Below are 27710 nucleotides of genomic sequence, written 5' to 3' on the forward strand. Positions count from 1 at the left end.
TACATCTGGTGCAGTATTATAAATCACATTTTCAAACGAGTTTCTCTCTCTGATGATAGTTCCAGCCCGCCTAAGACGAGAAATGTGGAGGGGAGGAACATCAAGAGCTGAAACGAGGAGGAAAAGTTCAAGATGGGATGATGACAATGAAAGAGCTTCAGTAGAGAAATAGGAGGAGATTTGGAGGAAAGGAGGATTTTTTTGCCTTACAGTGGGAAAAATGGGGGTCTTGATTTGAGGCAATAGGACAACAGGGGGAAAGAGGAGGAAATGTGAGAGCGTGTGCTCGCGACATCAGGATGACACTGAGGATGACAGGAAAAAGAAAATCCTCAAGTACTGGCACCTTAGTTTGGATCCAGCACTGACACATCCTCCAACATCACATCCCACCTTTTCCACTTTCATTAGTGTTCTCCGCCCTTCTTCCCAGTGGAGTCACATAATGGTGCTGCTCCGTCACAGCTTTTGATCCCTGACTAATGTTTTCCCCGAGTTCTTCTCTCAGATTTTTTCACCTTAAATCACCCGTCATCCCTTTCACCTCTGGATGTCCTGCTCAAGGACGAGAATGAGAGGCTCCTGACTCATGTATGCGGCGGCTCTTTCTGGAAAAGCGTGGTGTCGAGGGAGGAGGACACAGGATTGCGAGGAGAGAGACGGTGATTCACACCTGCCGCTTCTCAGACCGACTGGTGAGAATTATGTTTGCCACAGGTATCCAGGGTGGAGTTGCAGCCCAGACATCACACAGGTATGTAATCTCGCAGGACTCGCAGCACACACCCATCAGACAATCTGTGCTGTGAAAGCAAACACACACACTGACCGCATGGCTGAGCACTGACTTCCTCTGTGAGGCCTGACCTGTCAGCGTGAGGCACCGGAGGAGGTGTGTGATCCACTCAAAGGAAACCGTGGGTCGGGATAGTGGAAGCATGGAAGGAGTTAAATACTCTGTCTCCATGGTAACAGCCTCCTGAAGGTCCATAAACCAGTGGGGTTCACGAGAATGAAAACATCTGGAGGGAACACATTTCTTTTATTTTGATCATCAACCTTTTTTTTTTAAATCTATATTCCACTGCTTTGGAGAATTACATTTCAGAATATATAAATCTTCCTCTCATTAACTCCCACATATTCACAAAGCAGCAGCTCTTGGAAGAGTTCATTTCATCTTGCTCTTTAGTCTGCACCTTAAATCTCCAAGTTCACCACTTCAACCGCAACTTTATACTTTCCCCAAGAAAGAAACGTTGATTTTGACTGGTTTCTCATCTGAATCTTCTGTTAAATTCTTTGCAGATAAAAAACTTTTTTTTTTTTAAATCTCCTTCATGCTCATGAATTCTACTCTCCCTGATCGAATGAGCCTCAGACGGTGAAGATGCGAGGTTTCCAGCAGTCCTCGACGTCATTGCAGGTTCTGAGGATTGTTCACAACCCAAATAAATCAAAAATCATGTGTTTCCCCCGCTCCCAGAAATAATGGCCCAGTAACTTAAGACAAACCAGGGACTGAGCACTTTGACTTCAGCAGAGATGTTGCTGTTGTGGTGTAAGATTGTAATAGTTAGCACTGAAAGCTACCATTCATTTCCATTGTATTTCAGAGGAAGCACACGCCACCATAATCGCTAGCTTTGAAATTTAACATCTCCTACAGAAATAATCAAGATGGATGATGTGCTCCAAGCATTCCCCTTCAGTGCGAAAGTAACGATTTAGAGGTTTATAAATCAAGTGGTCAAAGGAAAGCATTGACTAGAGGATGACACAACTTTACTGAGAGACTAAATATCTATGCCCACCCAGTTCCTCACGTCACATGACAACCAGTTAGATAAATGACTCGGGGGTGAAGAGGACACTGAAATCTCCCTCGGCGATGAGTGTGGTTGCTTTAGAATCGGCTCTTGCTGATGAAATAGAAGATGATGTATAGACCTTGTGACAACGGGGGCAGAGCTGGATCATCCATATTGGGCTCTGAGTGTCTGGGGGCAAGAGAGAGAACTATTGGACCTTTAAACATTTTTTACACAAATTGTGAATAAATACATTTTATTTTGTAATTTTTTCTCATGTCATGGTATTTTGAAAATACCATTAACGGTCAGTTTCATCAGCATCACTCTGAGGGTGAAAAACCATTACCTATGTATCTGCATAGTGCTTTGCGAAAAAAAAAAAGTCAAGAAACTTTTTTTTTATTATTTTTTGTTGGATCAGTGATGGTCTGAAGCCTTTCATAATCATTTGCACATGTTGTGGTTAGCTCATGTGATTGTCTGGTCTTATGAGCCAACAGAAACATTCAATGTCAAATGCAAGCTGGGAGGAGTCAGCTCTTCAAGCGCGGTCACCAGAGGCCACCGCACTGCCCGTCCAGGCCTGGGCACGACACTGAGAGCCTGCAGAGCACTGCTCAGAGAGTGATGTGAACCCAGCAGTGAAGAGCACCCTACGAAATTCAATAGCTGTTTATTGAAAATCCGAGTTGATCACACTGATGACGTTCCTGGGAGCATCGGGACACATTCAACACTGAGCTGCCAGTGGCAGCCAAGTCGAGATGAGAAGGGCAGGGAGCTATTCAAAGATCCGAGTTAATTAATCCGACTTTTGAGGAGAGATTGTTAATTACCATGCAATGCGGTGAGAAAGGGTGGCACATGGATAAATTTATTGCATGGGGATGAAAGACTAAATTTCAGCACACGCCTCATAAAATGTGTGTTGGTGCAAACAAACGCAGTTTCCTCCGTCTGATGGCTGTTCAAACACCATGACTGCGATTTACTCAGCGGAATTTAATTTGGCTGCGAGGTAACTGTGGTGTAAAATGCAGATCAACAATATGTCACTTGAACTAAATCCAGCAAATAAACTCAAGATGATTGACTTTGTTTATGGTGCAATTAATGCAATTTGCAGCATTTATGACAGCTGCAAGATACTGTATAAGATATACTATATACTTATGGGGATTTTACCCATCAACTTTCCTCAAGTGGCTCAAAGGTTTCCTCTTTGTGATGTCATGGATGCCCCCCCCCCCCCCCCCCCCCGTATCTGCAGTCATGGTGACATCATACGCAATGCAACCAGCAGCCTGGGATGTGCATAGCACTGATAGTTAAATGCTACAGGGAAAATCTGCCATATCCCAGCAATGCACTCAATAAAGTTATTTAATAATCTCTAAATGTACCCTCAACAAAGCAACCTTTCTTAAGGTCATTATAATATATTTACTAACTTATCCTTATCAGGAGACAGGATGAACTCAGGCTGATTGCATTAGAGCGCCCTCTATCTGTATGGGATGCGAAAAGTACTGTATGAGGACTCCGGTCTTGATATGAAAACAAACACAGGTGAATCTCCAACATGATGTACAAAAGGAGCGAAACAATAGTGGGCAAATTATTTTTCATTTCAATTCATGAGCCCAATTCCCCTTAAAAAATTGCCAAACTCTATGGAAAAGATTTCTTTGTTTTATAACTCCTTATTTATTATGTATAAATATTCATTATCCCAGCTGGCACTGGGCGAGTAGCGGGGTTCACCCTGCACCAGTGGCCAGTCGATCAAAGGACCACATACATATTCAGGTGGTGTTTGGATGAAAGGATCTATTGATATTTAGACATTATTTATAACCCATTATAACTATTTGTATAAGTACAAGAATTCTGAAAATACTCTCACTGAAACCTGAATAGTAAAAATATTTTATTGATTCCAAAAAATAAACATGGCAGATCCCTGCTGTAGTAATGCGCATCAAGATGTTTTTGTGGTAAAAGAAAATAAATAAATTGCGAATACTTTAAAATAAAATAATTTGATTTTTTTTTTTTGCTTTAAAGTTATTTCTGCATTTCAAATATGTGTGTTTGTGTGTGTGTGCGTTTTTTTTTCAAGCAATATTAAAGAATTTTTGCAGAGGTCAGGGCAGCTTGGCACAAATACTTGGGAATTTTAATGACATTTTTTATTTTCTCTTTAAAATAATTGATAGCATGGACAAATTAGATAAAAACACTCATAGTATAGCACAGGTCAGCTGCAAATTGTTTGTGCGTGTGTGTGTGTGTGTGTGTGTGTGTGTGTGTGTGTGTGTGTGTGTGTGTGGAGGGAGGCAACTGGTTCTGCAATTTTTAGTCTTTAGGCCATAAAATAACTTATGTATAAATTGTCAGGCCAATATTACATTTAAAGAGGTCTCCTTAAAAAGGAAACGCCACCTTCCCCATATGTGACATCTGCAGTGATAAAGATAATAAAAAAGAAAAATGATCTATTTTGTCGTGTGTGTGTGTGTGAGTGTGTGTGTTGCCTGGGGAAAAAAAATACACGTTGATAGCCAGTTGTCTTGTCCACAGGTGCGAGTTTCCGTCCACGGTGTCACAAGTGTGTGGGCGCCACTGCTGCCCCGAAAAGGGAAAAAAGGGAAAAATGGCCATTTCTTCTGATTTCCGCAAAGACCCCTACAATCAAAACAAAGCGACCACGCGGGCTTTTCCCGCAGCTGTGACGTCACGAAGCCCCGCCCCTCCCCCCGCAAGTAAACAGAAAACGTCGAGGAAACCGTCGGTGTCAGTCGCCATTCGGGCGCCGGGGCGCGGGCTGTGCGCGAACGCCGGTGAATCCCGACGCTAATCCCGCGTTTCTTTTGCGTTTTTGCGCAAAGTTGCGAGGTTTTTTGCGAGAAGGCGGGGGGGGGGGACCAGCTGACTGGCGCTCGAGGGATGAAGGGAGAGGCGGAAGTGAAGTCACTTGACAGACCGTCCATGTTATTATTGTTATTTTGGTAGCCCTGTGATGAGCCGGGCCGGGGAGCCGCCGGTCTCCGAGACAACGACCGTTAACGTCCCCGCAGGCTGCCGCCGTCGCCGCCGCCGCCTCGGACGAACACCATCCCCGCCGCCGCCGCCTCCGCCTCACTGACCGCCACGGGGAGACGGGAGCCTCGCTGACGGCTGTGGCGGGGGGTGGGGAGGGGGTTGGAGGTGGAGGTGGCGGTGGGGGGGTGGAGGGTGAGAGGACCCAGCTCCAGCTCGGCTCCTATACTCCCCACCGAACACAAATTAAAAAAAAAACAACCAAAAACACCAAAAAAACGGCTTTCGTCAAGCGGCTCGGCTGGTGGGTGCGCGGCGGCTGAGACGGACGCGCCGCCGCAAACATGAACGGTATCACCAAGGGCCGGTTCGAGGTATGACGGAGGGAGTGGACCGCCAACGGCTGGACTGTTTGTCTCTAGTGGGCTAGACGTGGGAGTCGTGCGTGTGTGTGTGTGTGTGTGTGTGTGTGTGTGTGTGTGTGTGTGTGTGTGTGTGTGTGTGTGTGTGTGTGTGTGTGTGTGTGTGTGTGTGCGTGTGTTCCTAATTTTACTTGTGTGTCGACTTTGGTTCTCCGAACCCTCGTTTGTCGTCCCGCTGCACCGACGCTGCGGGACGGACAGGAGGGGCTGTGGCCGGGGGAGGGAGGGGGGAGCAGGGCCAAGGCTGGCGGCCACTGTCGCCTGGGGCGACCGGCTTCCAGCGGGGGGCTGCCTTGGCTGCGGATGGAAGGGTGGTGTGTGTACGTGTGCGTGTGTGTGTGTGTGTGTGTGTTGTGAATACATACACACCCATGCAGTCGCTCATTCCACGGGCTTGGCTTATACACCTCGGTCAAACATGTGATCGCAGGTGCCACTCTTGGGTGGAGAGTCCACACCCCACGCACACACACACACCTTCCACGAACGCTACAGATGTCAGTGTGTTACATGTCATTCCAGGAGTGCCATTGCTTTTCCCTCATTGCCTTTTGACACCGTTGCTGTTGCTGTCACACGCACAGCAGTGACAATTGATTGTTCACATCTTCTACTTAAAAGGATTTTAAAAGAAATAACAGCGTTGGAAGTTTGCAACTTGAGGCAGTTTCTTGCAGATTTGAGATTTTCACTGAATGCATTGTCATTATCGTTGCATGGCTGATGACTTTATGTTGTATGTTGGATTATTGCAAATGTTGACAAAAAACAGTGGAATAATTCACTGATACTGGATTTATAAAGATATCTAATCAATTTGGGTTAAAGGGTGCTATTTTAATGTTCTGTTTCCAGTGCCTTACAGTTCTGCTGATGTGGTGTCCTTCATTGTTGTGTTACTGACTGAAGATATTCTGGTGCTTTTCTTATCATTTTCAGTCATTTCTCCATAGTTGTTTTGTTGTCGTGCTAATTTTTGGTGATTTATGAAAGGTACTAAGGTGGCTGTGGGGGGATTAGAGGGAATTTGTTGGCTATTTTTGTTTGGAAATTGTGATATATATAATGCTGCCTTAGTATGCTGACATGGATCATTGTGTGGTTATGATTTCTCTTTGACGGTATTGTCTACCAAGTCATTTTGCCTGTATTTGATGTTGTCAGAATTGCCCTTTAGTAGAATGAATTTGACTTCAATACTCAGTATATTGTAAAGTTTTCATCTCTGCCATAGAGCCCATGAAACGGTTAGTATAAATAATCTGACTCTTGCATAAAAATCTACAAGAGATAGTCTAAAAATCAACAAGAATTCACCTGTAAATTTGACAAAAAATGTCCTAAAATTAACTTTTAAATTCTTTAAGATTGCTCAAGAAAATACCCTTAAAATCACATTATCAAAACTAATTTTCAGTACATTTTAACAAACTAAGTTTGATGTTGTGATATGTCATTGTAAAGAAAACCTCCTCCATAATATGGTTACATTGCTTTTTTTCATATCACATTGCTCAGTAAAGTTAAAAAAAAAAAAAAAATGCCACGACAACACTGACAAGATTTTCACCAGGTTGCCAACCTGCAGTTATTTTTAAACCTTGAACTCACGGCGGGTAGAATATTGGGAATCTGTATCCTGCTACATAATCACCAACCCACATGTTAAAGTGGTAGAGTAAAAGTTAAAAAAAAAGTAATTAAGTAAAGGCAAACCATACCTAGTTAATACATTATTGAATGTACCAGTTAATGGTTTCTGAACTGAGAAGCCTCCCGGGCTTGTTTTTGCTCCATCATCACTGCATTGTTGTCAAAAGCAAGTTAAGGCACTGTATAGATTGACTGATGTACCCAAGTAAAAAAATAGATTACTAGCTTAAGCATATATTCAATTTAAGAGTCAGGGTTTAAAAGTACTCATTCCTTCAAAACACCACTTTTCCTTCTTCTCCATGCTGCCACCCCTGTTCGTGATGTGGTTCGTGATGTGCAAGCGTTTTTTTTTTGTTGTTTTTTTTTAAATCCATGCTGTCTTTGTTAATATTGTTGAGGACTTGACTTGACTTTCTCCATCGGGTGTTCAGTAGCTGTGTAATCAGGTGTGTGCGTGGCCATGGTGCTAATGACGTCCTTATCGGTGGATCGCTTAACAGTTGCTTGGATATAAACCAGCTGCTGGTGGAAGACATGTAGAGAGGAGGTGTACTAGAGCAGGACTGGCATTGGTTGATAGACACCCGAGGAGCTTTTTTTAATAGCAAACACACAAATATCACAATGTTCAGGAGCTTGTGCTTCAGTATCAATGTTTATCACAATCATCAGCTCAGGTATGGAAAATCAGTTGTCACGCACTCAACTCAATACACCAATTTTGTGTCGTCATAATGACTGGAATTTGAAAGATCATTTTGGACAAATAAAAGAAATCCAACACAGCATGACTAATCAGACAGTTGGAATATATCATTTCAAATTTTGGAAAAAGAATAGTTAAGACTTAACAGGTCACCTTTTGAATTCCAAGTGTTTTAATAGTAATTTTTACCTTATTCTTTGGAATATTTCTGATGCATTTTTGGGTGATTTCACGTTATTATTGACATGTGATTTCTTCCTTTCTCATCTTATGGTAGCTCTATAGAGAACCCTCGTGTGCTATAGCAAACCAAGTGCTCTGTCACTCATCTAATGTGGCGAAGAATTCCCTAACTGACCCCAAGCGAGGCAGGTCGAGAAGACAAGCTTGGGGGTGTGCAGAGTCTAGGAATAGGAGTGACAGCAGTGAGGAACTCCCTGCCTGGGAATGCGGCTTCGTTGGCACAGGGAACGAGGGCACCAGAATGCTGATGTGATAACTTTAGGGAGGCACGCGTACCTTGCTGTCATGATGCCATCGCCATGGGTGAGATTACACACCACATACTGAGTTCGTGCCATCCCACCCGGCATCATTGGCGAGCAGCTTTAGCGAACACAGCACTGACTTAATCTTGCACATGTAGGTTAATTTTGTTAATACACTCCCCAGTGTGTGCGTTCACCAACTATCCTCTTAAGAAAATACTACATCGTGTTCAGTCACGTGCCTCTGCCACATCCAATGAATATTAAACTGTGTTCACTCACAGCGAAGTAAACATGACATGACATAAAATTCATAAGAATGCAGATTGCGTTGGGAAAAAATACTTTTCACATCGAGCTAGCCAGACGCCTCTTTTTCGATATCGTGGCATATCTGCTGAATCCGATATAGTTTTATTGAAATTATACAGAATTAAGTGAAAGGTATAGCAACAAATTTAGATGATCATATTGTTTTGTAGTTTTGACCATAGATTTGAAAGTGAAATGGTTGTAAAGGGAGAGGGCAACAACAACGTTAGTGTTTTTAAAAGGCTTATCCACCATACGTCCTTCTATATTTTTGCCCATAAATTTACATATAAAAGAGATGTCAACGGAACTCGCAAGCAGTCCGGAACATTAGTGTCAAACAGCAAACACAAAAATATTTTTTGACATTTTAAATGCATTGCTGTAGGAGTGAGTCATAACAGTAAAAGTTATGCTCCAGTTTATTTGTCATATAAAGATTCCATTGTTTACATAACTACTCCTCCATCTTGAACAGAAGCCACTTTGTTTGGACCTGCTCTGTTTATGTTTTGTGTAACCATGTTACTGTTGACAGTGAGGTCAAAGGTGAGTGATGTGTTGCAGAGGTAGTTTGGAATGAAGTCTAAATTTAGTCCTAAATCCTAAGCCACCTCTGGTGTAAAGGACACAAGTCATTGTTGGTCTTATCTATGGACAAGCGATGGTTTCTTCCTGACTGTCAGTTCTATAAAACACATACTGAATTACCAAATTGAGGTCAGTTTACCTTCAGTTTACTCAATTGCGATGGTTCTAAATATAACTGAAACTGAAACACACATGATCACTTGTGAAGTACTTCACAGGGTGCAGAGCTCCACCAAGGCAATCTGCGCAATTCTTGTCCAAAACAATTGAAAGCATCATATGTGTCAAACCAAAATATTTCCATCAAGAGTATTCTTGCATTTTTCATTCTCTATATATCTTAATACATGTTTATAAAATTCCTACATTTACCTGAGGAAGGACTGAAAGTGTGTCTTGTGTTCTTGAGCAACACATGCTCCAAGCAAGTTACTGCTTTTGTGTCGTTCCAGTAATGGACAGAAAGAGAATGCTGGACCCTTGAGTGTGTGTCTCAGTTGAATAAGGAAGGCTGTGATGGAGACTAATAGGGAGAACTATGATGTCACACAGGGGAAGCTGTGAACGGGGAGCTGTGGGTCACAAGCTGAAGTGCAATCGGGATTGGCTGCACAGGAGGGGGCATTCATTCTGTCTGTGCAATGGATCTATAATAGAATCATAGTGCAGCGTCAGAGGAGTGGTATCGTCCTTTTCAACGAAAAGCCGCTCAGTGGTGCATCATGCAAAAAAACATGCCTGACTTCATTGTTTACTCTTCCTGCCTTGGTTGTACAGAACAGAAACACTCGAGAGGTCTGTGGACGTCCATTTTAGCCCATAGCTGTGTGAATGGCTCTAAAATGATTTTGTGTTATGGCTCTTTTAGATGTGCAAACGTTACTGAAGCAAATTTACACAATAGGAAGTTAGAAGGTCATTTTGACATATGTTATGACACTAGAAGGAAATGTACCCACGATCATGCTGCTGTTTCGTTCTCACGGAAAGTCTGCAAGGAAAAGTGATTTTGTAAAACCATGAATTATGTGACCAACATCCTTCTTGCCCTTTCACAGTCAGGCTCTATTCCAACGTCCACCTTTGTCTGACTGCAGGTTCAGGCCTCACTTGCTTGATGGGGAAGGTGGGAAGCCGTTATGTCACCAGGGTGTTGCATAGGAACCTTTTCACCCTTCCTGGTGGGGGTAATAGGAAAACTATGATTGCATAGTGGAAGGACAAGCAGGGGAAAACCATTGTCCATGATATCTCTGACAAGGGGCACTGCACAAGTTCACTTGCTTACGAGGTAATGCATTATTCAGGTGGTGGCAGCGATGCAACTTTTTTGTTTGTCGGCCACACACACGCACACAGGCACACAAATAATCATTACTTTGTCTTACTTTCCTGAGATATAGATCTGGCAGTATTGCAATTTCATGGATGCCAAACTCTGTGAAATGTCACAGCAAGGAAAGACGAAAGGCCATGTAGGAATTAGAGATAATATCCTCGAGCTGTTAATGGAAAGAGTTAGTCAATAATTCCAGGTTGCTGTCATTACTTAAGCATTTATGTTCAAATTTAACCAACCCAGTTTAGTTAATCTTTTGTACACAGTCGACTGAAACAACTCCCTCTCTTTTGTCCAGTTAACCCCACTTCCTCTTAAATGAGCATCACTTCCTTCCCCTTCCCTCCCCTCTCATTCCTCTTCTTTTACTCCCTGACTTTTGGAGTCAGCTGTGAATGCTGTTCCTGCAGTCCCTGCATTTAACGCCTCTTTTCCCCCATAACTTTGAATGTCTCTTAATTGTTACTTCCTTCTGCTCCTTCTTGCCGCCTCCTACCTATTGCTTTCTTTTTTGTGGAGGAAGATTTTGTCTTGAAAGAAAATCACCCATAACTTGAGATTCAACATTCAAAGTGTCTTTTGTAATCTGTACAGTCTGGAAACGTGTCCCTGTACGATGTAATGCTTAATTTGCTGTCCACAGTGAAGCCCGATAGGTAGCAAAAAACAAAATAATAAGCATATTTTTGCAAATAAATGTCAACAGTATAAACAGGATGTGCAAGGTAAAAGACAAAGTGCAAATTGAAATGAAACCAGTCATGTTCAGAGGATGTGTAAGTTGAGAAAGTGCACATTGACATCATGAAAGTTGAGTGCAGCTTGAGTGCGCAAACTTAGGAAGTTAGCATTCCTCTGTGTGTGTGTGTGTGCGTGCGAGTGTGTTTCTGAGAGAGGGAGAGAGACTGCAGGGAGCCCCCTCATCATTAGATCCAGCTTGTGTTTGAGGATACACACATACCGTGGCGAGATGTGCCAGACGCACGGCGACTGTTGGTGTTTGTTGTCATTTGTATTCGTTGATGAATGCAGCCCACCTGGTCTAGAATGCCCTGCCTTTGTTCATCAAACAAGGAGGCCTGACTTGAATCACCTGCGAGTGTACGTGAGTGTGTGTGTCCCACTCAGCAGATGGCCAGACATCCAGCGAGTTGACGAAATGAGATAAGCCTGCCAACAAGCTGACCAGGCTAACAGAATTATAAGCTTGTAAGAAGGAGGCATGGGAAGCCAAATGTAGTCTTGGATTGTTTATTAGCATAGCTTGAGGAAGTTAATGGCCCAACAGAACACAAAAAGGCAGTGACTCAAATGTTTGCTTCGTGGAGTTGTCATTATGAAGAATGATGCTCAACGTCTTGTATGTTTGATCTCTCTCTCTCAATCGACAAGCTAAATCTTATTCTGTGTGTAACCCCACCGGTGGTGACTGTGGAGGTAGATTTTCAGCTTGTCTGCTTGTCTGTCTGACCTCCATCCATCTCACTCGCCTGAAGGAGGTATCTTGGAAAAATTTTCGATAGAATATAAATAAAAATCAGAGCTCTGCTGGGAGTTCAAGGATGGATCAGATGGATTTGGTGGTCAAGATCAACACCTGTGTCTGATAGTATAAAATTACATTTAATATCCAAAGGGTCAAAGGTCAACTGCTCGAGAGCATAATATTGTGCAAAAATGCTTGTTTGTGATCATTACATTTCTTCAGTCTTCAGGACAAACATGCAAATGTCTGATGCGCTCTCAATCTGACCATTTATCTCCTGTATATAAGTGTGTAACGCTTTAAAACTACACTTAAGTCTCATGCATCTATGATACAGATTGGAGAAAAATGCTTGATAATCTTTCAAAGTCTTTCTGGCAAGGATGAAAAGAGGCAGAGACATGTGTGTCAGTTGTTGCGAGGCCCTCCAATGAGGAATATCTGAGATCCGTTTGATACATTTTCTGTTGTGATGTAAAAATATCCAGATATCCATTAATGTGCCTTTGAGGCACAACACAAAGCTGGAAATATTCAGTCACTGCTCGTGCAGCACATCTTTGCCTCCACGGTCATATCGATACAATTCATTGTTTTAAAGTGATCCTGACTTTTTTTGTCAAGTGAAATAGTAACAACAATAACATAAATAGAGCTATATCGTAAGAGCTACAACTTTCAATGTAATGGAAATATACTATGTAGTAACATATAATACAACAAAAACATAGAAACCTCTTCTTACTAATCTATAGATATATTGACACTGACTGAATGAATATATATGAGTCAGGATATAAAGTTCAACAGAGAGAATTAGGACACAAATAATTGTTTTTTTTTTTTGCTCTAGCTTTTCCTAAAAATCACCTTTACTGATGAAATTGATGATCACACAGGCTACATTGCTTTTGTTTAGCGATGTCCTTCAATCTTATTTATAGTCACAAAGATTGGCAGGTTCTGGCCTGTTTGAGAGATTGTGGGCAGCAAGATGATTTTGTGTTCTTTGTTAAATTCTGTTCTCTGGATTTATGGGTTTGTCTAAGGGTGGCTGCTTTTTTTATTTTGCTTTTTTCTTCATTTATATGCAGAAACAATTATTTATCTAGTACTGTTTATTTTGTGTCTCGGCAGGTGTTCTCAAACAACGATGAAGCCCCTATTAACAAGAAGCTCCCCAAAGAGCTCCTTCTTAGGTAAGATTAATAATGTGGAACCTCCCATGGACCACTGAAACAAAACACAATACACCTTGGGACAAGTGCTACAAGATCAAGGCTGCTCATTCACTGAGAGAAACACAACTATATGTGTGTTTTGTCACAAATTGTTAGCAGTTTTTGTATAGTGAATGTTTGCCCCCTTGTTTGAAACAGAATTGTGACCTACAGACCAATATTTTCTTCCACAATAACTGTAAGTGACCCATAAACCTGACATCTCACACAGACAAAGACACACAGACAAAGACGCACAGTAATCCTCTCCTTTACTTAATACATGGATTTCTGTTCAAGCGTATTTGAATGTTTGAAAGAGATGCATCTATATCTGCAGCCTTTTTTTTCTGTTTCAATGCTTGTGTATGTTCCTGTGTCCGTACGTGAAACACTCCTGGGTTTATGCAAACTGTGTGTCTTTGTGTATATGTGTGCGTGTGTGTGTGTGTGTGTGTGCGTGCGTGCGTGTGTATCTCTGTGCATGTGTGCGTGCTATAAATAGCCTGTGTTAGCTGGTGGGGAATTCCGCAGTGCTGTGCTGCTCCAGCTGCACTTCACCACAACCAGTGCACCCATTAACACCAGCACACTTTCACTGGGAGATGGAAAACATGTACTCACAGACCATCACCAGCTAGGACACATGACCTATAATGTCACATGTGTCATGTAGAGACACGCAACACTGGTAGTGATGAAGGCTCTCAGTAAATCTTGACTTTGAAGAGCTGAAAGGGTCTAGACTGAAGAATTTTCCCTGTGGTATTAGTGCCATGGAGCTTAGTATATGTACATTCAGGAACAGTGTTAATTGTTTAACGTTTCAAGGGGGGGTTGTCACACTCATAATCACACCTTAATGAAAGGTGACTATTTCATAATTGGCATCTGAAAGACTCTTTTCTTTATTTATGTTTTGAAACAAAATAAATATAGCATCATTATAACATTAGTTTGCAAGGTCTATGATGCTAGCCAGGTAGATTAAGATAATAAATCTCCCGAAACCTGATTTATCAAACAATAGCACAGACAAGTGCCTAATCCATTAGCCTTCACAGGTGAGGTACATCCAGGGAAAGCTATATCTTATTCATTTCATTTAATTACAAAACAATTTGCAGGCCAGGGGCAATTTTCACCCTTGGATCCCCTGGCATCCGCACGATTCACATCATCACTTATTTCCTCACTTCTGTTTTGAATGAATTAAAGGATTGTCGCCTTACCCAGAAAATATTGGTAACCATTGCAGTGAGTTATGGACTGTATATGTAAAATGATTTTGCAATGGATCTGTTAATATGATTGTATGGCATCACTGTGTATGTTAAATGCATCAGAATCAGAAAATCATTGCAAGGGAGCCCAAGTGCCTGCTGGGTTGGTGTGTTTGTCAGGCGTTCACACAGTGTGTTGTAAACAGCTGTTTACAGTGCAGCATGGATGTATAAACTGTGAAAACAAAGCCATGCCTTTGGAGAACCTCGTCTGATAGATGAGCCTCGAAGAGAGTACAGGGTCCTCTTGCCCAGAAACACTGACTCAGCACCCTCCGCACTGACACCCAAATTCATGTCTGACTGGAGTTACTATAGCAACTGGTCCTAGACTCACACTGAAAGCTTGATTCTGTCCTATCGAGCCCTACTTGAAAAGCCAGGTGTACATTTTGCCAACAAATGAAGCTATGGTCCATTAAAATCTCATTAAACACCGTGCGCATGTGGGGGGAGGAGGGTAAAACGGGGCAAACCCAAGCAGGATTTAATGGAGCAATCAAAGGCTGTTAACTTATTTTCTTTTTTTCCTGCGATGTGAGCCAGCATTAGGACTTGATGCGCGTCTGTATTTTTCCCGTCTTAGCCCATTTTCTCTCCTCCTTGTTCTTAATTTCCTTGTCGTGTTTATGAAAATGCCCCTGTCAGTGATGCTGCCATTGTCTGTCTCTCTTCATGTTCTCTCCATTACGGACCATCCTGGACCAGATTTGGAGCCGATGCCCTTGCCATTAGTTTACTGATCAAAAATTTCCAACCACGTAATTGTCCACCATTTGGCATCTTGACATTGACATAAAACATATTTTCAGCCAACTCACTGCCTAATTGACCAAGTTGTCCAGCAAAGTGGCTGCTTTTTACAAAGAAAATATTGATGTAAAAAGGTTGTAGTGGCCTGCATATATATTATGCGGGCAGTGAAATAGCTTTGAAAGAACGTAGCCTCCATTTGGAAGGTCAGGACTGTTCTTAGGGTATGTCTTGTGTGTTGAATAAGTTGTGCCCTAGCCAAGATTTTCTAAATTAGATTGACTCGTTGCTTCCTGATGATATGATCAACAGAATTCTGCAGTGGGCAAAAAGCCTCTCTCTCACACGCATAATGGAAAGTCAGATTATGTTTGATTAAAACAGACAGTTGATCAATGGTGAGCATCACAGCCATTAAGCTGTTATTTAAATGGAGATCGATTAGCACCTGCCAGATCGGTCAGCCTCGGTGGTAGCCTTAAATCCCTCCAAAGACTCGTGCGCATGTGTGTTATTTGTGTCTTTGCGTTGCTTTGTCAATTGTACGTGTAGTCCCTGACACAACATGGACATGTCCCAACGTGCCCTGGTTTAAAGCGCATAAAGACACACAGGCTTTTTGTTTGTTTCTATATGAAGGAAACAATGGGCAGCTCCTGTTTCCTGGAGTTTAAAGGACATTCAGACCCCAGCTGCACTCAAAGCTTTGGCACCATGACAATTCTCTGAATACCTCCAATATTCTATAGACCTCCCTCTTCCCCCTCACTTTAAGACTCATCTGTTAGCAGTAAGCAGCCCTATATTAGCTTGAAACTTGAGACATATAGATTTATCATGTATTTATATGTGTCCTCATGTAAATGTCTACTGCCTGTGTGTGTGGCCTGGCCAGTCTGAGTGCCAGAGATTACTCATTGGCAGATTAATGGATTGAGCTGACCCAGTAGCCCGCTGCATGCAGCCCTTTGTGGCTGACCGGCCCATAGCTCGCATACACTGCTGGTCTGTGGGGCTCTGCAGCTCCCACCCAAACACAGGGGATTGTTCTGTTTGCTGCAGACGTGAATCCCACAAAAGAGGAAAAAAGATAGTCGTCCATCAAGTGAAACAGAATGCTGTTTGTGTGCTCTTTATCCTGGAGTGATTATTGGTATCTTTTTTTGTCTCTCTCTCTGTAGAATATTCTCTTATCTGGATGTGGTTACACTCTGTAGGTGTGCCCAAGTATCCAAGGTAAGGTCGCCCTCTCCTCTCAACACCTCCAGTCCACCCACTCCTAAAACACTCACTGTTTTTAAACCATGGATTCATGAAACTCCAAACTGAAGTATGGCTGAACTGGAAGCATAATTGAATTCTCTACAAAACATCTGTGATTTAGCACCATCTGCTGGCTATGTACATGGGGGGGGGGGGGGGGTCGCTTTGACGTATTTCTCTGCAGCTGAAAGGCATTTATGAATGATCTCACATGTTTCAGCTCATGAACTGTGAAAGCAGAGCTGCCATGGCAGCTTGTGTTACTGGAGCTCCAAGTAATTCCCGAGATTTTATTTTTCTTTTTACAAGTGACAAAGTTGAAGAACATTTCTCTTTGTCATATTCCATGTACCATGATGTCCACCCAGTAATGGCTCATTTGAGAATTAACAACTACCTTGATTATCCAATTAAAGAGTGAATGCTGAGCAAAATATGTCTAAATATGATCATTTAGGTGGTATTTTTGTACCAAAAATGGTGTGAGGTCCTTTCACATCACTTTTTTTCCTCAACAAATTCTCTCACATTTCAGCCTACTTAGGGTAATTGGAACATACTGAGATAATAATGCCAACTCTTAAGAATAATTGAAATCAAAATTCTTTCTAAAAATCTATCACGCCGGATTTACTAATAAGAAATTACCCCAATCAGTTGAGGTAAACAAATGAGGAAATAAATGTGAAAAATCTAATTATTTAAACGACATATACTCGATGTTATTAAAGTCCTGTGTCAGATTTGAATTATCTAAATATTTTGATCTAGGTGAAATGAAAATATACAAATTAATGTGGTGAATTCCTCTTTATCAAGGTAGTGACAAGATTCTTTATGCTGGCACGGATTGTCAATACATAGTCTGTCATATATACACATACATGTCTATATTTACATGCATGCATTCACCGATATACACCAGTATCTTTCATAAATAAACGTACTGACCAGACCCATATAGACGTAAACCCTGTCTAGTTGAGGATTGAGCCAATATGTTGATTAATTTCCCCCCACATATTCTACTAACAGAGTCCTCATTCCCCGCCCCCCACCTCTGTCTGACCCACTTCTATGCAACCTGTCTGTTATGCTCCCAGGCGTGGAATGTCCTGGCCTTAGATGGCAGTAACTGGCAGAAGATAGACCTGTTCAACTTCCAGACAGACATTGAGGTGAGGGCTTAATTCATGTGGGAGACAAAGAATGAGGCAGAGAAGTTGGAGAGTGAGGGGGTGGAATGGTTTGTGTGTGTGTGTGTGTGTGTGTGTGTGTGTGTGTGTGTGTGTGTGTGTGTGTGTGTGTGTGTGTGTGTGTGTGTGTGTGTGTGTGTATGTGTGTGTGTGTGTGTGTATGTGTGTGTGTGTGTGTGTGTGCGCTTATTGAGTAGCATTATCCAGCCAAGGGCTTAGTGCTGGGTCAGTAGACTTTGGAGCTAGTTGTGATGTCACAGTTGATCCTGTGCCCCGTGGCCCAAGTAACATCGCAATTTCTTCCTATGTGTCCCCGCATCTCTTAGGGGCGGGTAGTGGAGAACATTTCCAAGCGCTGCGGAGGCTTCCTGAGGCAGCTGAGCCTCCGAGGCTGCCTCAGCGTGGGAGATGCCTCCATGAAGTGAGAGTTTCTAATTGTGACTCTGTATTGACTCTTTGGAAAGGTCAAGCTGATGTTGGCTTTATGACTTACTTTTGTATTTACCATTTGTTAGATACCAAGACGAAACTGCTTGTGTCTCCTTTCTCTCTCAAAACATAAATGTCGGAATTAAATCTAATTCAATCTCTTTTTATTGCGTATATACATAGGGCAAAGCAATTTAATGATATTTGTCCCCTGTGGAATAAGTTTCTATTTTGAATATTTGTGATACATAATTTACAACAAGGTTCAAAGTCTGGAAGAAATCATGCTTTTTTTTTGTTCTTTTCTTCCTGATTGTATTCCGCTGATTGTATTCAAAATCAGAGGAAAACACTATTTGTAAACTGTCAAAATTGCACCATAATGTTATCACAAAAATTGCAAGTAAGCTTGAAATATAACTCAGTTAAAAACATTTTTAAAAATTGACTAAAATAAACCTTAAATTAACTAAAAATGATCAAGTAGACAGCAGAAAAATGTTAAATACTTTTTTAAGTAATAAATAAATGACTCAGTCAAAGATACAATTATTGATGGGACCCACGGACGGTGCTGTTTATTCGTGTGGGTTTATTGTGTCGTGAACCAAGGCAGATAATTTGATTTGCGGTGTACCGAAGTGGAATGAAACTGAATTTTAAGCTGATAACAAACTATTTGTGTTTGGAATCTGTTACAGGACTTCATTGTGTAAGCAGATATATCGAAGTATTTTTCTTTCCCCTATTCCCCGAGCTTACATAAAACTAAAGTAGATTCGCAGCAGCGCCATTTGGCTTTTACAGGAAACCGTTTCAACGTTGAATCCCATCATGACAAACTGACCGAAACAAGAATAAAAATGCCCATGATTAATAGCAGCAATGACACAAAGGGCTCCCGGCATTTGACTCTTGGCTAACGCCCCTTCTTCTCCTGCCCTGCTTCTTCCCAGGACATTTGCTCAGAACTGCAGAAACATCGAAGTGTTGAACCTGAACGGCTGTACCAAGATCACGGACAGCACCTGCGTCAGCCTCAGCAAGTTTTGCTCCAAACTCAAGCAACTCGATCTCACCTCCTGTGTGTCGATCAGCAACCACTCCCTCAAAGCCCTCAGGTAGCTTTTCCCTGCAAGGGACCCAAAAAACATCATAACGGGACACTAATGGAAGCTGTAAAACACTCCCTTGCGTAAGGGGGTCCAGATGTCAGACCCTGTTATTTCGATAGAAGAATCAACCATTGATAAATTTGCAGTGGAAACAAGAGTTTACAGCATGAAGATTAATTCAGCCCTTTGTCTTCCCATGTTCCATTAATCACAAATGAGTCCAAACAGGACACAGGAGTCATTAATAGCAGCAACATTTGTAGAAATAGATGAGGAAGTTATGAACGCAAAATAAATCAGTTTAAATGGCAGCAAGAAATATTCTGATGAAAATCAGATTGTATAATTAAAACTGCAGTAACATATATCAAAATGAGGTAAAATAAAATCCATTTCATGATAGGATTAGACAGACATAGGACAAAAAAACATTGTTTATACATAGAAACAGAGCTGATAGCTCTGGTCGAACCAATTGGGTTTTAATTTGCAGCCTGGGAAGTGAAATCAGAAGAAGTGGTGTGGAATTCAATCAGGTTGTGATCAATCAAACTCTTGCTGTGGTTTGAATGTTAATATTAAAGCATCCTTGTTCCCAGATTCTCTGACAGCGTCGCTTTAAAACGAGATAAAGGAAAACACTTCTGGATTAAAATGTGTGCGCTGCGTTGTTTTTACATACATTTAAGATTAGACCTTAAAAATTTTGGGACGGGGTGGTTAACGCTTCCACCTCACAGCAAGAAGGTCTCCCCGGTTGATCATGACCAGAGGCCTTTTTTGTGTGGAATCTCCCGTGTTCTCGCTGGTTTCTGCTGGGCTCTCTGGTTTCCTCCCACAGTCCAAAAAAAATGCCGGAGCTTCATTCAAAATTGCCCAGATGTGTGAATGAGAGGGTGAATGGTTGTCTGTATCTATATGAAGTATGCATGAGTGACTGAATGGTCGTATGTCTCTATGTGTGGGCCTGTGAGTGACTGGGGACCCACCTCTTGCCCACACCTTGACCTAGAGTGCAGGATAAGCTGTGCGGATAATGAATGAATCAATCTCAAAAACATTCACCTTGTTACTTGCAAACAGAACTGAAAATGGCATTGCTTTCCATGTAATATATGCAGATGTTTAAGATTTAAAAGGATAGGCTTATGTTTTGAAATATTGAATGGATAAAGATGTCAGTCACAATGTTAGGTGCTATAAAACTCCCCCCACCTCGGACAGGTTTACTGCTGCTCTCGCAGTCGAGACAGACTAGGAAGCTCGCCGCACATGGTGAAACCAGACCTGAGATGTGATTGGAACTTACATCCACATCCATACGGATAAATGCCAATGTTTTGTGCGAACATAATCAAGCTATTATACTGTGAAGTGGTTTCCCTCGTATTCGTATTTGTCCTTTAAATAAGTGGTTTGCTCATCTGTGTGTGTGTGTGTGTGTGTGTGTGTGTGTGTGTGTGTGTGTGTGTGTGTGTGTGTGTGTGTGTGTATTCATGCTTTTGTTCAGCGATGGCTGCAGAATGCTAGAGATGTTGAACCTGTCGTGGTGTGACCAGATCACGCGCGACGGCATTGAGGCTCTGGCCAGAGGCTGTGCCAGTTTGCGAGCGCTGTTCCTCAGAGGTTGCACACAGGTACACACCACCACAAACACACACAGACACACACAAACACTTTCACACAAACACACCAGAGCTAAAACAAAAACGGCCTTGTTTTCATCTAATTCGGAAATCTAAAGAGGCGTTGCGAAATTTTTTCATTACCATTTGATATAATTTTTCAACACATTTGTTAGTAATCAGAGATGAACGGCTTGCAGCTGATTTAGACCTGAACAGCTCAGGGGTGAGTTGGTTTCAAAAAATGTTCTCACCTATTTCAAAGGGCAATTTAAGATGTATTGTTATCTTTAATAATAATCTGTGCCCAGGGATGAGATCAGTGCTCTCAGTGGAAGCACTTGGTCGTCAACAAACACTGGCTTTTGCTGTTTGTTGCTTTTGGTTGGGGTGTCTGTAGATAACATTTCCAGTCTTTTTTATTATAACCAGTTGCTGCAATAACCTTTAAATATTACTCAGTGAGAAATAGTCAAAGCACAGACATCTCAGACAATAGGCCTTAATTCTCAGATTTTTTTTCAGATGAAACACGAAACTATAATATACCCAAATGTCAAATATTGTACCAAGAGCTGGAAAATTCGTTTGAGACAAGAAATTTCCCTTTTCCCTATTTGGTTTTTCCAACACACAAAATGTTCCATACCGCTGTATTTATTTATTCATTTATTTTTGGGGGTGCTTCAGCCTCAGCCTCATTGTGTGTGTTTTGGGTTTTCTTTGTTAATTCAATTTCTTGTGTCAGACTGGCATTTTATTTTTCCGCAACCTGGTTAGAGATTTACTGCAGGCTGTTCTCTTACAATATGATTTGTATTTTTTTTTCTGCAATAAAATGGAAAAAACAAGTGTGAGAAATCATCTGTGGGAGTTTAAAGAGACCTCACATTTGACAAAAAAAAAAATGATGAGTATCAGGTGGCCACCTCGCACATGTTTCACTTTCAGTATTTTTCTGCATCAGACTCCAAGCTATGCATTATTGCGCACACACTATTTCTTAATTAGATGAATTACAATAATTGTTTTTGTTCGAATTCAGCTTGAGGATGGGGCACTGAAACACCTTCAGAAACACTGCCCAGAACTCACCACCATCAATATGCAGTCCTGCACGGTAAGAGAAACATTTGCTTAGGGATGGGGAAGAGCCAGAGACATATAATAACATATGAAGGATGTGTCTGTGTTTTTGTAATCTGTCTAATCTGTGTGTGTGTGTGTATGTATGTGTGCATGTGTGTGTATGTGTGTGTGTGTGTGTGTGTGTGTGTGTGTGTGTGTGTGTGTGTGTGTGTGTGTGTGTGTGTGTGTGTGTGTGCTTACCCAACAGCAAATAACAGATGAAGGCCTGGTTAGTTTGTGCCGAGGATGCCACAAGCTACAGATTCTGTGTGTATCTGGATGCAGTAACATCACTGATGCCTCTCTTACTGCACTTGGACTCAACTGTCCCCGGCTCAAGTGAGCACATGGGCAAACAACACACACACACACACACACACACACACACACACACACACACACACACACACACAGTGTTTGTATGTAATCGTCATCCACAAAGACACCATACCCTATCAAAGAAGACTCATATCGTTTTTGAAATACAACCATTTACTAAATTCTATTTAAGCTACTTGTACCAAGAACACCAGCATCGGAATTTCGACAAATAAACAAAGTTTTCATTACAGTTTTTGCAATCATTTTAGGATGTAATGATGTAATAGACAGCTGTGATCCTCTCCCTTGGCCTAATGCAACAGGATTCTTATAGTAACAATAACAAGAAAGAGAAAGAATAATTCAATTTAAGAAAATTAATCAACTGATAAATAGATAAGATACAATAGTCACACATTAGCAGGACAATTTTCTGGCAGAAATAGAACGATGTGACCCTGACTTCATCCCTATCACAGTGACACAAAGAGATGCTATTAATTATGAAATAAAATTATACTTGATAGAAAATGAAAAAGATAAATGATTTCATATTTCCAAAATATTTTTGGATTTTTCTGAATTCTAGAATCAGTTCTTAGAACTGGAATGGAGTATGAGACCACTTGGTCTCCTGAGTCCGAACAAGATTTTTGAAATGGACTTTTTAAAAGATTATGATCGGCTCATAGTTTTTTATTACTGTTGCTTAATAAAAACAAAAGGAATCACAGGATTTAATCTTGCCTGTCATATGTTTGTTCCAGGATCCTTGAAGCTGCGCGATGTTCCCATGTCACAGATGCAGGGTTCACTGTGCTCGCCAGGGTGAGTTTCATTTTAATCTCCTTTTTCTTCTTCCTCTGTATTTGTGATTGGCCATATATAGACTGAGAACGCCTGTTTATCTTTGCAGAATTGTCATGAACTTGAAAAAATGGACTTAGAAGAATGTATTTTGGTAAGTGCAATCCAAGGAATATGTTTCTTTTGTATGTATGGAGATTATGACTGTTGCAAAGGGTTAAGGTTTTTTTTTTTTACCAGAGGGGTAAAATAAGTTTATAATCATTTTGATGCTGCTAACCTGCCAAAGCCGCTAATCAAGCTGATCAGTATTTAATCAATCATCTTTCAGGTGACAGATAACACATTGGTTCAGCTGTCTATCCATTGCCCTCGTCTGCAAGCCCTGGTAAACACTCACTCCTGCGGTTTAGATTTCATCCCAGGTTCTGTCTCGGCCAAAATTTAACAAAGGGTCCGTGCCTGACTCTTCGCAGTCTCTGTCCCACTGTGAGCTGATCACTGACGACGGCATCAGGGCTCTGAGCAGCAGCACCTGTGGCCAGGAGCGCCTCACTGTGGTGGAGCTGGACAACTGCCCCCTCATCACTGACGTGACCCTCGAGCACCTGAAAAGTTGCCATCGTCTGGAGCGCATCGAGCTCTACGACTGTCAGCAGGTTACCAGGGCCGGCATCAAACGTATACGGGTCAGTGATCATTTTCATATAACTAAGACCAAGGCTTAAATCAACTGATATTTCTTGCAGAAATCATTAGCTGGCAAGTTTGTCTTTGCTTGAATGTCCTAGGCCAGAGAAATGTTTCGCAATATCATGTACACTAAAATTTGACTAATTTCTGGACACTAGTGAGTCGGACATGACTGAGCTGTTGTTGACCCTGAACATTTAATGATCTCCATTTAAAGACTTAAAAGATTAAAATCTTTAACTTTGAGTTGGACGATAGTTTTCAGAAGAAGGAAGATCAAGTTATAAGAAAAGTAGCAAAACAGTAGCTTCCAAAGTGATACATTCATAAGAGAAAATGAATGATAACGCTAAGTTAATTTTATTGTTTTTTCATAAATGTATCAATGGGGTATTGAAAATCTAATATCCGAGGTATGAGCTGAGTCATTTGTGTGTACTACAACACATTGCAGTGCTGAGTAATGTGTTGCTGTAATCTCAGTGAACTCTGCACATAAACAGAAATGCATATTTATTTAAAGTAGCACCCCAACATGTTTGAGAAGTTGCATTTATCATAATCCTCATAGAAAACAAAATAGAGACTCTTCTTGTCTCTATATGTGCAGTAGAATACTAGACTGCAGCTGAGCTCAGCAAGTGGTAGACTACCCCCATCTGAATATCATAAAAAAGTGTGTCGGAGTCCGACCACTCCAATACACCTTCATTTATTGGCTGTGATTATAGCCTAAAATTATAAGATACTGTAATTTTCAAGGAATTGACAACAGTAGCGCCAGAATGCTACATTTAGCCCTCAGTTTGTTGAGGGCTCACCAGTGAACAATGTGAGCTTGATCGGGTAATTCCTCGCCAGTAAATAGATCCAAATTATGCCAAGGACCAACATTATGGTTCTTACATTCTCTTCCAATCTTGGAAGCCTAATCAGGGATAGAGTTTGCAAATTAGCTTTGGCTTGAAACCTGTATGCATAACATCTCCTTTGGGTGTTTTTTTTTTTTTTTTTTTTTTTTTTTTAATGAAGCAAAGCTAATGCATTTATCACTGTGAAATAAGCATGTAATAATACAACCCGTGAGTCCCTCCTTTGTTGCATCTGAGCACATGCTGACCAGTTTGATTTCTGAGTTGATCTATTGCCAGATTAAAGAATGTTCTTGTTTTTAGAACCTGAAATGAATACATTTGTCTTCCACACAGGCTCATCTTCCAGAGATCAAGGTCCACGCCTACTTTGCACCGGTCACACCCCCTCCGTCTGTGCATGGAGGCGGCCAGCGCCTGTGCCGCTGCTGCATTATCCTCTGACAGTGGAGGGCCAGGGGGGGGCACCTCTGTCTACAGGTCCTGCTGCTCTGAGATGGGGAGGCAGGGGGTTGGTGAACTGGGGTTAGTGCAGGGGAGAGGGGGGGCTGGACCCACTCACTGCTCCTGAATACTGATCAATACATTGACTGATCACCACTGATCAGTTTTGCCCGCCCCTCCTCTTTCCTCTTGCTCACCAACCAGCATTGCAGCAGTCCTAAATTTGAATTGGGAGTGTGGGGCAGAGGAAGGAACATGAATGGACAGATTCTCTCTCTTTCTCTCTTCCTCTCTTTCTGTCTTATTCTCTCTCACTCTCTCGCCGTAAAGATGCTCCATGCTGCCTCAAAATGCCTGTTGCCCGCAGGGGAACATCATCTGGACAGCAGCAGATGGGTGTCTGTTCAGTCAAACTTCAGTTCTTGTTCAAAGAAACAAACAAACAAAAAAAAAGAGTCATCATCTTGGACAGCAGTTTGCTATTTGTGGAGTATTATCTCAAACCAATCACACAACAATTCTATGTGACCATCCTGTGATTCATTCTGCTTCGACCTATTGATGCACAGCGAAGAGGGAAAAGAGGACTGGGCTGTTGTGATAAACAGTGAAGCTTGATCTGCCAAGCTCTCGAAGGTAGAAGAGTTGGGTAGAAGAACATGGGAGTACACAACAGGACTTATGACATATGTGTGCATTGGAAACACCTCTGTTGAGATTTCGATTCTGTTTGTACAGAGAATGTTTTGCAATGGAAAAAAAAGAATTACTCACTCAAAATTGAGGTAAGCCAACATTTGTTTTTATTTTTTCCAGTGCTAATTGTTATTGTCTATGCTGCCTATCCCAGATGGGGGGGATAGCTACATCTTTCTTTTTCTACTGGAAAAGAAGAATCAATTGCTGTTTGACAAAAAAAGGACCTACAATTCAGACCGTTATGTCTAATTATTATAGCTTCTCCTGTGTCTGTGTGGTTCCGTTGGGTCACAGACTCTGATCCAGTCCCGCCAGTAACCTTGTGCACTAGCTCTTATTTGACCACTTCAGCATTTGTTTACATCTTGGACAAGGCCAACATCACTGACAAACTTGTTTACGACAATAACTTTTCTGTCGCCCTACTATACAAAGATGAGCTTAGTGAGTGGTCTCTGCCCACTCTTTCCATTGGACTGTTAAGGTACATCATTCAAATTCATTGCTATGTGTATAAAATAACAATCAGGGCTAATGTAGGTGCACCTTTGCTTCAGAGTGAACTGGAATCTGTTCTAAAAGCCGTGACAAAATATCCAATATATGCAAAGGCACCTTTTGACAATCACCTGAATTTATGTATTTGAAAGTGAATTTAGTCTAGGTTTATGCAATTGGACATTTACTGATTATCGTGTAGGATGCTATCTTGATTCATCCAAATCCACATACCAAATGCCCTGGGCAAAACATTTTTCAATGCATTTAACACAGCTAAACTAAAATATGGTAACCTAAACTCTTAAGTGGTCCATACCAAATTCCTGCCCAGAAGGATGGGGGAGAAAAGCATAGGACCCCAATGTTTGTTTCACCCAAAACAGACACTCCTTTTGATCAGCAAGGTCTTGAATGTTTGTGACCTGCCATGCAGAGTTAAGACAAGCAACAAGGCATGAATTGCCAGCACCAGACATGGTAAAATACAAAAAGCAGCCCTTCATCTTACGGTAAATTAGTGAGTGCTGTGTAGTGCCAGGTGCTCAAGGACTAGTGTGATTGGCTGCAGGACTATGAATGGAAATGAAGGGAAGGAGAGCTGACAAAAAAGATGGACTCACATACTTAACTTTACTGGCTGTGACACTAATGCACTCTCCCTTTGACAGCTGTTTTAACAGGTTCATGTTTGAGAAAATAAATGGAAAAGCAAACAAAAATACAAAAAAAAAAAAAAAAAACAACAACAAATGAATAAAACTTACTATAAATCAAAAAAAAAGTGTGTGTTTGAATCTAGCTCAGAGAGTTTCTGTGGGAAAGGGGTGACATCACATGGAGGAAGCTGTGATACAACACAGGGGAGGTCTGTGATGTCACATCACAGGAAGTAGCGATAGCTGTAGGAAAACCTATGATGTCAGAAGGTAAATGGCACTGTGAACTCACTGTGAAGCGGAGCAATGATTTTTATCACAAAAAGTGTTCTTTCTATCCAATGCAGCGTATTTTCCAACCCTTTCCACGCCGTGAACCCACACGGACGGCAAACCATTGCCACAGTTGACCGCTAGATGTCAGCAAAGATCTGTGTAGCCGTGAGACACACCTACTCGAATAATGTGGCTTTATTAAATCCTAATTTTTACATATCGCGACAATTATTTACGATATACAATGACCGAATTCAACATTGCGTAGCTTTTAATAGATATTTGCGCACGGTACGCGTCACCTTGCCACTTTTTATGATTTCTATCAGGCGTTCGGCTGGACAGCTGTGCGGTGGCCAAGGACCCACTGGCTTGACCATTGATCGCGCGAGCGTCTCCTGATAAACTGCAGTTCCTTGCGGCGCGGAAGCCTTGCACCTGCTTTGGATTAATGAACACCCATTACATCGGGACTGGAACTGCGTTTTTCTTGAGTTTGGGCTGACTTTAACCGGTGGAGATAGCTAAGCTTTGCAACATACCCAGCTTATGGCCATGAAATAGAGAAACGGA

The 27710-nt window shown here is 41.6% G+C and overlaps 1 protein-coding gene across 1 annotated transcript; it reads left to right on the top strand.

Annotated features, from left to right (window-relative positions):
• The first annotated feature begins 4732 nt into the window (after nucleotides 1–4732).
• fbxl2 (F-box and leucine-rich repeat protein 2) lies at nucleotides 4733–26986 on the top strand. The gene is made up of 14 exons (XM_086178483.1): nucleotides 4733–5230; nucleotides 12994–13055; nucleotides 16294–16348; nucleotides 17479–17553; nucleotides 17898–17992; nucleotides 18957–19121; nucleotides 20626–20752; nucleotides 21786–21860; nucleotides 22077–22207; nucleotides 22957–23017; nucleotides 23106–23150; nucleotides 23328–23384; nucleotides 23473–23685; nucleotides 24898–26986. Exons 1-14 carry the CDS (start codon nucleotides 5201–5203, stop codon nucleotides 25003–25005), a joined length of 1299 nt encoding a protein of 432 aa, XP_086034609.1. The 5' UTR covers nucleotides 4733–5200; the 3' UTR covers nucleotides 25006–26986.
• Nucleotides 26987–27710: the final 724 nt, after the last annotated feature.

Source organism: Fistularia commersonii, chromosome 30 (genome assembly GCF_037954325.1).
Source record: "Fistularia commersonii isolate RoL2024-O1a breed Wild chromosome 30, RoL_Fcom_v1.0, whole genome shotgun sequence".
In the NCBI taxonomy this organism is placed as follows: Eukaryota; Metazoa; Chordata; class Actinopteri; order Syngnathiformes; family Fistulariidae; genus Fistularia; species Fistularia commersonii.

Excerpts from the sequence above, each read along its gene's own strand:
- fbxl2 (XM_086178483.1), top strand. The coding sequence starts at position 5,201 with ATGAACGGTATCACCAAGGGCCGGTTCGAG. Across the intron at positions 13,056-16,293 it reads CCCAAAGAGCTCCTTCTTAG|AATATTCTCTTATCTGGATG; the intron begins GTAAGATTAATA and ends CTCTCTCTGTAG. Across the intron at positions 23,151-23,327 it reads ACTTAGAAGAATGTATTTTG|GTGACAGATAACACATTGGT; the intron begins GTAAGTGCAATC and ends ATCATCTTTCAG.